The sequence below is a fragment of the Myotis yumanensis genome, unplaced genomic scaffold (genome assembly GCF_028538775.1).
Source record: "Myotis yumanensis isolate MYYU_CA2020_CCGP unplaced genomic scaffold, mMyoYum1.0.hap1 SCAF_4, whole genome shotgun sequence".
Taxonomy (NCBI): Eukaryota; Metazoa; Chordata; class Mammalia; order Chiroptera; family Vespertilionidae; genus Myotis; species Myotis yumanensis.
The window spans coordinates 75808448-75821025 of NW_027223755.1; the positions used below are offsets into that span (position 1 = coordinate 75808448).

At 43.2% G+C, this 12578-nt stretch overlaps 1 protein-coding gene across 3 annotated transcripts in view; it reads left to right on the forward strand.

Moving 5' to 3' along the window:
• Positions 1-12578, forward strand: part of GRAMD2B (GRAM domain containing 2B) — a 112776-nt gene that overhangs the window by 42950 nt on the left and 57248 nt on the right. Inside the window, exon 1 of one of the 3 annotated variants that reach the window (XM_070412552.1) lies at positions 8877-9048. The exons of the other annotated variants lie outside the window; for them this stretch is intronic. Coding sequence (XP_070268653.1) covers positions 8966-9048 — 83 coding nt within the window. The 5' untranslated portion in view covers positions 8877-8965. Of the gene's footprint in view, positions 1-8876; positions 9049-12578 lie in introns of those variants that run through there. 3 annotated transcript variants of the gene reach the window in all.

Here is a 12578-nt window from a genome sequence, read left to right on the forward strand (position 1 = left end):
GGCGTTCTGTTTCTTTTTTCTCTTAGTTTATTAACTTAGAATACACTTTTTAACCAGCTTTGGCTAAAGAGGTTCAGTGACTCCTTTGTTAGCTAAGCTACAGCTTTTACAGTGGCAAAGGCATCTGAGAGGAGAAAAGCCATGGACGCAGGCGAGATTGAAGCCGAGATCTAGCGGTTAAACATACCAGCCTGGCCGCTGTTCTGAATGTGCAGCCTTAGCTTGTGACGTCAGCCTGACGCGGACGCAGTGGGCCTGCTACAGAGGTTCCGCCTTCTACAGCTTTAGTAACTCCCTCTAGCATGGGACACAGATCACTCTACGCACTGTGTGTTGCCATTAAATAATGAGGGCTGATGAGCTAAGGGAGGGCAATGCCCTTCATTTGTTAAAATGTTATTCTGGTCGATATTAATGTGATGATGATAGTCAACAGTTTATATGAACGGAGTGCTCGCTATATACCTGGCATGCTGTACTAATGCCATTATGTACATTAGCCCTTTAAATCCCCCTATACAATAGACACCACTGCTGTTCCTTTCTTTTTCTAACATGAGGAAATTAAGGCTTAGAGGGGTAGAAGGATGCATATTAGGATTCCATTATCCTACTCCCCACACCCCGTCCCGCCCAGGTCAGGGCTCTTCTATTGCCAAGACACGTCATCGGCAAGCTCAGCAAGAGCTGTTTACTGAGAGGATGTCACAGGCAGTGCCTGGGACAAGGGCAGAAAAGCAAAGAGTGTAGGACCACGTAGGGGTTTCATCTAAGAAGCTAGGAACCAAGTCCATTCCCACCAACTCGCATCTCCTTCGCGCTGTCTATTACAAATGTATACAAATATCTTCTCAGAATCTGGGGACCTGGGATTCCACAGGACCAGGCATTTCTTTATCTTTTTTTCTTTTTTTTTTTTGGTGAGGGGGAGGTAGTGGGCAGGGTGGGGACCAAGCATTTTTAACCTCTGAATCTCCCTCTACTATATCATGTGTCTTATTAAAGAACATATATTTTTTGGTATGAAGGAAAGATGAACTTTTAACTTCATTTCTTTGACTGACTACTAATAAAAATTAAATTCTGATTTTAATTCGTTCACGATCTTAACACACAGGGAAACATTCTGAGTGCATCTGGTTTGCTTTTAAAAGTAGGAACTAACTCAAAGAAGCACAAAGCTCGGAAAGGGGTAAATGCACTGAGCTTCACAAGTGAATCTATTTTAATAATTACTTTCTCCACGTAAAATTCATTTAAAATCTCCATTTTGCAATTTGGCAGATGTAACATTCCTGTGTAAAGTTGGGGTGCTTTTCTCCATTCTTATAGCTAATCTGTGTAAGGCAGAAAGTGATAATGCTGTGCCCATGAGCTCTAGGGTCTTTTCCTTGAGGCCGGCATTCTGCTGCTGTATTCCATTAATAGACTCACATTCCAGCACAAAGCACAGTGCTTGGACTAGAGCCCAGTTCTCCTGACTTTCCGTCTAGGGCCTTTCAACAAGTTGTGCAGATTGGTGAGGAGGGGGTGCAGGGGAAGGGGGGGGATGGCTTGTGTTTGATCCAAAACAGAAGAACATGAAGCATCACAGGGCCATCTCCTGCCCCTTCCCATCACTTGACATCATGATGTCACTTGGTCCGAGAATTTGGTTGTGACATATGAATGTGAAAGTTCTGTGTATGTATGTTTTGTGAATATCTGTCTATTGAACGCTCTCTCACTGGATAGAAAATTCATTTATAGCAAGCAGATGCTTATTTATTTTTATAGCTCCATCACTCAGAATATAGCCTGGCACACAATAGGTAGCAAATAACAAACAAAAAATGTTAATAGGAAGGAAGGAAGGAAGGAAGGAAGGAAGGAAGGAAGGAAGGAAGGAAGGAAGGAAGGAAGGAAGGAAGGAAGGAAGGAAAGGAGGGAGGGATAGAGGGATGGAGGGAGGGAGAGAGGGAGGAAGGGAGGGAGGGAGGGAGGGAGGAAGGGATGAATAGAGGGATGAATAGAGGGATGGAGGGAGGGAACGAGGGAGGGAAGAAAGGAAGCATGGACAAGCTGTTCAGTTTGTCTCAAATGAAGAATCTATTTATGATTCAACCAAAAGATTGTGAAGCTACTTTCGAGAAATAGAAAAACTTTGCCTGAGGTGTTTTCTGCATCCCCTTCTCTCATGCTCCTTCTTCGCCAGCTGATTTGTTGGATGATTTTCACCAATGAATAGTGCTACATAGAGGACAGATTGGAAGAAAAGATAACAAAATGCTAATAGGAACTGTCAAGAAGGAGTAATAAAATGAAAATACGTAAAGACAAATGAAAAAATCAGAAAAAAGCAATAAAAAGTATGCAATGCGTGACATAAAGAAAAATGTAACATGCAGAAACTACTTGAACAATTATTGACTACGACTGTAACTGCTTCAAAACAAGGTGCTGACTGCACTGCCCCGACTGCATTGTCAAAACATCCCACAGGGAGGAACGCAGAACATGCCTAACCAGGGTGTGAGGAGAGAGAAAGACCAGTCCTCCTTGGGCGATGTGATCATTAATTCCCAAAACAAGGAAAGGAAGTAACTGTATGCCTGCTTCTCTAAGGAACCATGAGAGAGTCCATAACTTTAAAGTGTTGCCTGTGGATTATAAACAGGGATTCTTGGATGTGCTCCGAAGCTAGACCATCTGGGAGTCATGGGACCTCGCCCACCTGTCTCAAGCACTTGCTGTCAGCTAGCAGACAAGTGACAAGCAGCATGAGCCACAGATTTTCTCTTTTTAGTTGGTGGGGTGGGGGTAAAGGCATATAAGTTACATTTCTTTTTCATTCACTCTTGTCCTTTCCCCTGCAAGTCACAAGAAAAGACCAACCAATGACACATTCATTCATTCTTTCAACAAATATTTACTAAGCGTCTAACATGAACCAGCACTGCGGTGAACATGACAGACATGCCCCCTGTTTCTGAGAAGATTCCATTCTTGTAAGAGAGGACAGATGATCACCAAACGGACAAAGATAACAGCTCTGCGAGACCGTCTCCCACCAACCTTCTCTTCCCTCCCCACACTCCAGGCACTGAGTATGCCACGATCAGTCCTGCCTTGAGTTCTCCGCCCTCTTCCCTCTGGCTGGCAAGCCCTGTGATCACACCTCACGGGGCTTCTTCCTTCCCCTCACTGAAGTCTCAGCCGAGGTGTCACCTCTCGAAAAGGCCTCCCTCGCCCTCCTGTGTAAAACCGGCCTTCCTCCCCCTCCACGGCTTTCTGTTTTCCTTAGGTCTCTCATCTGTTGACACTGTGTTCTGTGCTTGCTTTTTGCATTTTTGCTCTCTCCTACTCGAACATAAGAGTCACTGCAGAATGAGTTTTGTCTGTTTTGTTCACTTCTGTATCTCATGCATGTAGAACAGTGCTGCTAGAAAATGCCCATTGACTCACATGCCCAATGACAAATATCTATAGTCAGATTGCCAGATCTATTATTTGCACTGTGATAGCTGGTCTCCAACGACAGTCCCCAGTGAACTACACTCCTTATTCACACCTTGCCTTGAGCCTGGGCTGGCCCAGTGGCTCACCTTTGACCAACAGAATACAACAGAGGTGAAGCTGCCTGATGTCCAGTCTACCCCATAGACAGCCTTGCAGATTTGACCTTGAATGGAACACATGCTCTGTAGGAAGCCAGACACCAAGTATAAGGTCTAATGACACGGAGGCCACCATGCTGTAAGGAAGCCTAAGCTAGCCCTGCGGAGAGACTAAAATGCTCAGCCAGTGCCCAGCTGTCCCAGCCATCCCAGCTGAAGCACCAGAGAGAGGAGTGCACATCCAGCTCAGTTGAGTCTTCAAATGACTCCAACCCAAGGTGCCATCTGGCTGCTACTGCATGGGCGACTCCCAAGTAAGAACCACCCAGCCGAGCCCCATCAATCCATCACACCATGAGAAAGAAAAAAGTTCTTGTTAGGTCACCAAGCTTTGAAGTGGTTAGTTATGCAGCAATAGATAACTGTCAAAATGCAGCTCCAAAGACAGCTCTATATTCAACCACTTCCTTCCCTAACAATGTGATGCATGTATCTGAGAGTCCTGGGCTTCCCACCCCTACCCCCCAACCACACACACACACTCTCTCTCTCCCCTATAAGTCATTTGTCTCTGCCATCAACAAACCTTGCTTTGTTCTGTTCACTCTCTTACACCCCTACAAGCACGTCACTAGAAGTCAGGAAAGCTGGGTCTTCATCCTCATGCGATGCTGTAATTTTAGTCAAGTCACTAAGCTCTCTGAAGCGCAGGCTCTTTTCTGAAGAATGACAGCGAGAACTGGATTTTTAAATTTTGTTTAGTGTGTGGCAGGCAACCCTTTCCCCTATCCTTATGTAGAAACTAATACAGAACGGAAACATACGAAAGAGGTCCTAGCGGAAGAGGTCTAACTGGAGCAGTTAGTATACTGGAGTAGTGGTTAGAGGTAGGCAGTGGAGTCTGAAGACCTTATTTCAAATGCAGCCCTTTCCCCCACTCGCTCAAAGAGCCCTGGATTCCCTCAGAATCTGGTGGGGAAAAATCACGCTACTGAATGGTCTCAGAGGCCTCCCCACTTCACATATTATGATCTATGACATTCACCATACAGAAAATAGACATGTAGTTTAAAACTTCGGGGTAGATTTTAACTTATTGTTTATATGCCATCATTTATTTTAATTTTTTAAAAATACATATTGAACTAGAAGAGTTTGTATTGCTTCTGCTTTCTCACAGAATCAGATTTATTCTATGTTTCCCAACTACCATCTGCCCCTAGACCAGTAAGCCCTTGCCATCTTGCCTAGTCTTCCCAACACAGGTGCTAAGCTTAGTTCTTGCCTCATCCCTGGAGAGAGATAGAGTACATGTTTCAGATTTCTCCATCTGCAGTATAACTTGGCTTGGGAAAAAGTGGTGCAGAACTATTCTATTTGCTTTTTTTAAATATATTTTTTATTGATTTCAGAGAGGAAGGGACAGGGAGAGAGACAGAAACATCAATGATGAGAGAGAATCATTGATCGGCTGCCTCCTGCACGCCCCCTACTGGGGATTGAGACTACAACCCAGGCATGTGCCCTTGACTAGAATTGAACCCGGGGCCCTTCAGTTTTCAGGCTGATACTCTATCCACTGAACCAAACTGGCAAGGGCCTATTTGCTTTTTTTTAAGTGTTGTTTCCACAGTCTTCTATAGAATCCCATCCCAATGTTAATTCATCAGGAAACTTTCTTTCACATTTGACAGAAATCATTCAATAAAGGTCCCCTACATGTAATGTTTCTCAACTTTCATCTTACAATGTTTTTTAAAGTTTTATAATTAAGTTCTTCAGTGTTACCATATATTGCTATCTTCTGAACTCTCAATTTTTCCCACTTCCTCTTTTGGATATTGACCTTAATTTGTAAACAGGGATGATGTAATGAGTGTTCCTGGAATTCTTTGACTTATGACATTGATGTATAAAATATTATGCATAAACTATTACTCAGCTTTCCAGGTTCCATCTTGATAAAAGCATCATCTTCTAAAACAGTGGTTCTCAACCTTCCTAATGCCGAGATCCTTTAATACAGTTCCTCATATTGTGGTGATCCCCAACCATAGAATTATTTTCGTTGCTACTTCATAACTGTAATTTTGCTACTGTTATGAATCGTAATTTAAATATCTGATATGCAGGATGTATTTAGGTGACCCCTGTGAAAGGGTCGTTCGACCCCCAAAGGGGTCGTGACCCACAGGTTGAGAACCGCTGTTCTAAAACATGTCCTCAGACAATATGCATTAAATTATAGGCATGTGACAACACTTTACGTGAACTTATGTTGGCTATTAAATACATAATCTGCCACGTGTCATAAATTAGGTAACTATTTAACTATACATTACAACCTTAGCACCATTCAAATCTCCAAACTCATATTTCAACTCTGCCACTAGGACTATGGACAGATGCACAGCGTATCTGACCAATCTTAAAAAGAGACCAATATTTGATCAATATTTGAAGCTATTAAAAGAAATCCCCTACCTCCTGAAAAGCGATGGTTTAGGCATGCATTTTCTACTGGTCTGCTTCAATAACTGCAAGAAAATATCAGCTGGAACTAATTTTGATATTAGAAATAAGAAATTATGTTCCCATAGGCTTGGAGGAAGAAAGGCAAACATTTTTTTTTATTGGAGCAAAATCAAAGAGCCTCCTAAAATATATTTTAGACATAATGTTCACTCTCTATTTTCTCACACTACAATGAAGTTTCTCCTATCGTTTGCCTGCTGCTGCCTTTTAAATACTGCACTCTATTTTATTGTATAATAACCCCAAGAATAAACAAATTGGGAAGCTGGTTCACAATGTCTTTTAACTTCAGGCAAATGTCACTATGTAAAATAATGTACTTTACTTGCTCCTTTCTAACTCCTCCCCACTCTAGGAAAGGACTATCTGCTATTTCCCCACAGGCTCCTTCCTACCCCACCCTCCCCCTCCTTTCTCACTTAAGATCTACTATTGAAGTCCTCATCCCACACACTGAAGAACAGGTTGCAGGGCAATTTCAGCGCTCCTTAATTGAGCTGTAAGCCCACGCTGGGGAACACTTGCCCTTACTCATGCAGTAAAAGAGGCCTGACCACGGTTTGTCAAAGGTTAAACATAGAACTACCATCATGACCAGCAATTCCATTCATAGGTATTTTTACCCAAAAGGTAGCCACAGTAGCCAAAAAGCAGAAACAACTCCAATGTTCATCAACAGATGATTGGATAAACAAATGTACATATAATGGAAGGTTAAAAAGAAATGAAGTACTGATACATGCTACAACTTAGATGAACCTTGAAAACATTAAGTTTAGTGAAATAAGCCAGACACAGAAGAAATACTATTATCTGATTCCACTTATATGAGGTACCCAGAACAGACATACTCATAGAGACAGGAAGGAGAGTAGAGGTTATTGTTTTTTGTTTGTTTGTTTGTTTTTATATATATATATTTTTTTTTTATTTAGAGGTTATTGTTGAATGGTACAGAGTTTATGCTAGGGATGACTTTTTTTTACGTTTTGGGTATAGATAGTCGTGATGGTTACACACACTGTGGATGTATTTAATGTCACTGAATTATACACTTAACCAATGGTTAAAGTGATAAATATTACATATATTTTACTGCAATGAAAAAACTACTTGAGGGCAGAAAAAGTCAGTTCTGGCTTGAGTTCTGTAGTGGGAACAGCATGGTGGGCACCTGAGAGTTACAGAGAGCCTCACTACCCAGCGTTTGGGAGGGTGACAACCTCTTCTAAATTCCAAGCCCATCCTCATCCTGAGTAGGGGGTGGAGCTAGAGAAAGGATGTGGAGGCTAAAGGCATAATGTTCCCAGGAAGAGCCTGCAATGGGCACTGAAGAGCATGGACTCCAAGCTTCCAGAGCCTTCCCCAGATGGGCTCCTGCAGGAGGGGCTCAGTGCTCGGGAAGCAAAAAACCAAACCAAACAAACAAAAAACAGAAAAACATAGAGTGAATATTTATAGAATCTATATATATAAAAGCCTAAGCAACCATCGCAAGTGAACGCACGACTGAACAGGCTGTGTGGGGCAACTAAGCCAGCAGGGGGGTTAGTGAGGGGCGACCAAACGACTGAGCAGCAGGCTGCATGGGGCGACCAGGCCCCCAGGATCAGGCCTAAACCGGCAGTCGAACATCTCCCAATGGGTCCCGGATTGGAGAGGGTGCAGGCTGGGCTGAGGGGACCATCCCCTTCCCCCCCTCCCTGCATGAATTTTGTGCACCGGGCCACTAGTACATTTATATAACAATATGGTTGCATAGTCTTTATAATTACTCTTAAGTCTAAAATTAATTTTAAAAGAAAAACGAAGGACTGCAGCCCCAGAGCAAAGAGTTAATAATATTTTCCCCCAGCCATGTCATACTCTACTATTGCCACTTATAATTGTTTTAAAGTAAAGTTTGGCTCCCAACAAGTTATTCTTCTCCTCAACTACTCGGTAACAGATTTAAAAACCAACAACACATAAGTTATTTGCTATGTAAGGGAATGTTTAGAAGAATGCCTGGAACGTTGCAGCTCTCAAAAATTTGTTCAATGAATAAATGGATGCTTCAGACAAAACCAGCAAGTCAAAACCTCACCAAGAGCCGGGAAGAAGAGGCATTCATTGCATTGGTAGGGTGCATAAAAAATAAGTTGTTAGGAGCTTTTGATGAAAGCTTCTCCCACACAGAACTAGGAACGGGCAACGAGACAACCACTGAAGGCAACCACCTCTCATTACCTTTGCTATTGAACTAATTAAGGCCCTGGGAAGCGCTCCTCAACGAGGCAATATCCTATGTGAATAATTTAGGGCAGGACATAGCCAGCCCACACAGCGCATCTGTGTGAGAGCCTCACGCAGTCGTATCCATTTCCTGTGTCTACAGCTGGCTGGTCACTTTTCAACCCTCTAGTTACAGTGCGGATTTTAAAAAGCCCCTCTCATCAAGCACTGAAATACAGTGGATGCTGCCTTCCTAGGCAAATGTCTCACCTGCTTGGCCAATTAGCTTCCTCCCCAAGAAAGACTAGTTCAACAGGTTTCCTTTTTCTCTCCCTCCGCCCCCGGGGTGGGGAAGGAGGCTGTCCTTCGCCTCGGCCCTCCCCTTCCCTCCCTCGCGGCTCTTCCCCGCTCGCTCGGACCAATCGCGGCCGCTCGGACGTGTCCAGGTTGGCGGCCGGCAGCCCGGGCCCGGCCTGGATGCGCGGGGGGCGGCGAGCGGGGGGGAGGCGCGGGGCGGCGCGCTGGGCCTGCGCCCCCGAGGGCGGCAGCCGCGGGAGGAGGACCCGGAGGCGGGACGGAGGCGCGCGGAGGGCTGAAGGTGCCCTCCGGCCGCGGCCCCGATGACCGAACTACAGCAAGATGTGGACGACGCCAAGCCTGCCAAAGTGATCGGGAAGAGGGAGAGCAAAGTGGGCTCAGCCCAGTGAGTATTCTCAGCCGCCCCGGCCCCGGCGGGGGGACGCGCGCTGCCCCAGCCTCCGTGCCAGGGGCGACTTTGGAGTGGAAAGAGTTTGGGGAACTTTTACGCGGGCGGTCCTGAGGCTTGAACGCTCTCCGCGGCGCCCGATCTCTCTTTTTCTCCGGTTCCGTCGCGGAGAAAAGGCACGGCCGCATTTCGGGAAGGTACTGTAGCTTGCAGTCCGGTGGGGATGTGAATTCTTGGAGCCGAAAGTCAGACTGGTGTTTTGTGATTCCCCAGGGAGGGCTGGGGAACCCATTCAGATCTCTGAGCCCTGTCGAGAAACAGTGCTGACATTTGCTTCACTTGTCCTACTTCTTCATGGCGCGGGGGAAGATGCCGCTGCCTTGTGGCTGTTACTGGTCGTTAATGTCACAGGGATGTGTACTCGTCATTGGATTTAGACTTTGAGGGTGTCTTTCCCCCAGTCTTTCACTCTTTTCCCCTCAAGGGAGTGGAAAATATGAAATAAGCTTAATCTTTCCCCCCTCCAAGGCTGCCTGCCTTGGGTTGGGTACTTAACACAAACTTATTATACATTATTTTTGAGAGAGAGGGTGTAGGAGCTGCATCGAGAAGTACAATGAATACCTAATAAAACACCTCAAATACTGGGTTGTGACTCCTCCTAAAGGATTAATGTGCATAATAGGATTTGCACATTGTTTGACTTACACGCTCTTCTGGTTTAAGAAACTGAAAACTCAGATATTTTGGTCACAGGGATTAGCTTTCTGTAATGAAACTTGTCTTTGCCTGCACGGCTTTGTTTTTCTTTTTCTTTTTTTATCCCAGAAGCATGTTTGTTATTCCCAGACATTCTTCTAAGAAGGAAAAGAATCTTTCGGCATTTGCTTATTTGCTACCACCATGACATTAAATGATGTTAAGATAAATATCTGAATATGATATATAGTAAGATATATCTAAACAGCCCAATTTTTTAATGGTACCAAGCTGTTGGAGATACCAAAAATGCCTTATTGATACTAGCATAAAAAGATAATTTTTTTTCTTTTTTTTTAAATTCTCACCCAAGGATAGATTTATTGATTTGGAAGTGAGAGAAACATCAATGTGAGAGAAACAATCAGTTGCCTCCTGTACACTCCCTGGCCAGGGAATCAAACCCGTAACCGGGAGTTGAACCCAAAACCTTTTTGATGCATGGGAGGATGCTCCAACCAACTGAGCCACTCGGCCTGAGCAAAGATGATAAATTATTTTAATGAAGATTCAATCTCCATCATTCACTATTTCAGCATTTACTAATTTTTAAAATTCACAGCCTGGTTCCACATAAAGACTTGTGTTTATAAAAGCATATTTCATCCGTGTGTCTGTTGACGTTTGGGCTAAAGTTTTGGAAGAATAGCTTTATTAGCTGCTTTCATTTATTGTTTCAAAGACGTTGGTCATATGCTTGTCCAGTGTCGCTTTCTTTGACTGTTCTCTCCTTTGCCTTCCCAACATTGTCAACGTAAGCTGATGATCTTTACTCTTTATGTACAAATCAATGATGGAGAAAACTTGCTATCGGTTTAACCTTCACAGAATGCTTTTGTTTTCTCACCCCAAAATAAAACCCTAACTCTGCTAATAATTCAAGTTCACCCAGCTGGTGTGGCTCGATGGTTGAGCGTCAACCCATGAACCAGGTGATCACAGTTTAATTCCCAGTGCAGGCACATGCATGGGTTGCGGGCTCCATCCCCGGTGGGGGGCGTGCAGGAGGCAGCCAATTGATGATTCTCACCATTGATGTTTCTACCTCTCTCTCCCTCTACCTTCCTCCCTCTGAAATCAATAAAAACATATTTTTAAAAATTCAAGTTCAACAACAGCAAAAAAATGAACTCTCAAATGTTATCTGTTTCCTTTGCACTTAATCTTTCTTTTATATACATTACTTCTCTGAAGAGGTATTGTGGATAGTCGTATCACCATTTCATAGATGTTTATAGGTGACAGGAGTGCTAGGTGGCACAAGCAAGACTGGAACCCAGGACTTTAAACTTTGTAGTTACACAAAGTAGAATGACTCAAGTCTATGCAGCAGCTACTGAGTTTCCAAATCTTCATACTCCTCGTCATCTAGAGATCCAGTTAAGGAGATTGTTTTGAATGTTTGAAAAAACATACTACAGCATTTGGACTAATTCTCTTAACTCAAAATGCTTTAGAAGTTGGGAAAATACTTCTGTTGATGATAAGCATTGAAGCTCAAGGTCCCAACATAGCGCTTCATTTGGAACAGCCAGTTTCAAATTCATTTCAGTTCAATAAACAGATACCTACTATGTGTTCAATAATGGTGGGGAATACAGGAATGCCTGTGCCATGGTATCTGCCCTCCTGGGACTTCCAGAGCAGCTCTGAGAGGAGGCACATGGGTATAGTACTGTGCTCCTAGGGACTTTGGTGGTCCTTGTCACATAAAACACACAAACGAGATGCTGTTAAAAAGTTTGGCATTACAATCTCCACAGTTAGGATGTTTATCCCTTTGGCAGTCCTTGTTAAATTTATTTTTGTTTATTAGGTTTTTTGTTTGTTTTCCCCTACAAAGTGGTCATTTCCAGGCCTACTGAAGATTGTAGATATGCTCTTCGTCTGAGCTCTTAGACTCTTGCTTTGGTAGCAGCAGACTAAGTTTAAGAGGGAGGTAGATACATTATCCCAGTGATATACTGGTATGATAATTCCCCACCTGAAATCATTTTGTGAAGCCAAATTGTTACACTTAGAAACACAGTATAACTTCTGTTTTGAACTTCATAACTTAGATTAATAGTCACTCAGCTCAAAGTTGTTGAAGTTCAGGTGTCCCAAAGGACATTTTCTATGGAGAGTATTCGAATGGCTTACTTCTCCCCGTTCCCCTTTATCTCTAACAACACCCAATAGGACTCCTCACCTAGAACCTAGCCTCCTGGGTAGTAACAGCTGTCATTTATTGAGAACGCTTGCTGTGTGATAGGCAGTGTGATCGACACTTTATATTCATTTTCCTACAGAATGAAATAGACATCATTATCTCCATTTTACAAATAAGAACATTGAAGTTGCTAACTCACATACTAGTTTACTGTATATTAATCAGCTTTCCTCTAAATAGGTTGCAAACTCCAATCATATTTTTCCTTCTTGAATTTTTCAGAGGACCTATCAAATAATTACTTTCAATAACCATCTGTTGGTGAGTTGGGAGAGCTGAAACCCCATTCCCCCTAATTAAGGTATATAATATGCTTATAGCTGACATTCAGCTTAACTATCTCAGGGAAATGCCACTCTTTTAAAATGTCCTCATCAAATTTTCTACCAGTAGCAGTTCGAATTTTTAGGTACATTTACTTGCCTGAGAGCTGTGGCTTAGTTACTCATTTTTGTGCTAGAAGTGAGGCTGCAGATTTACTTATCACCAAAGTGATAAGTAAATTTTGATGCCCCTTTTCTTACCAAGAATTGGTCATTTAACAACTTATTTCCTT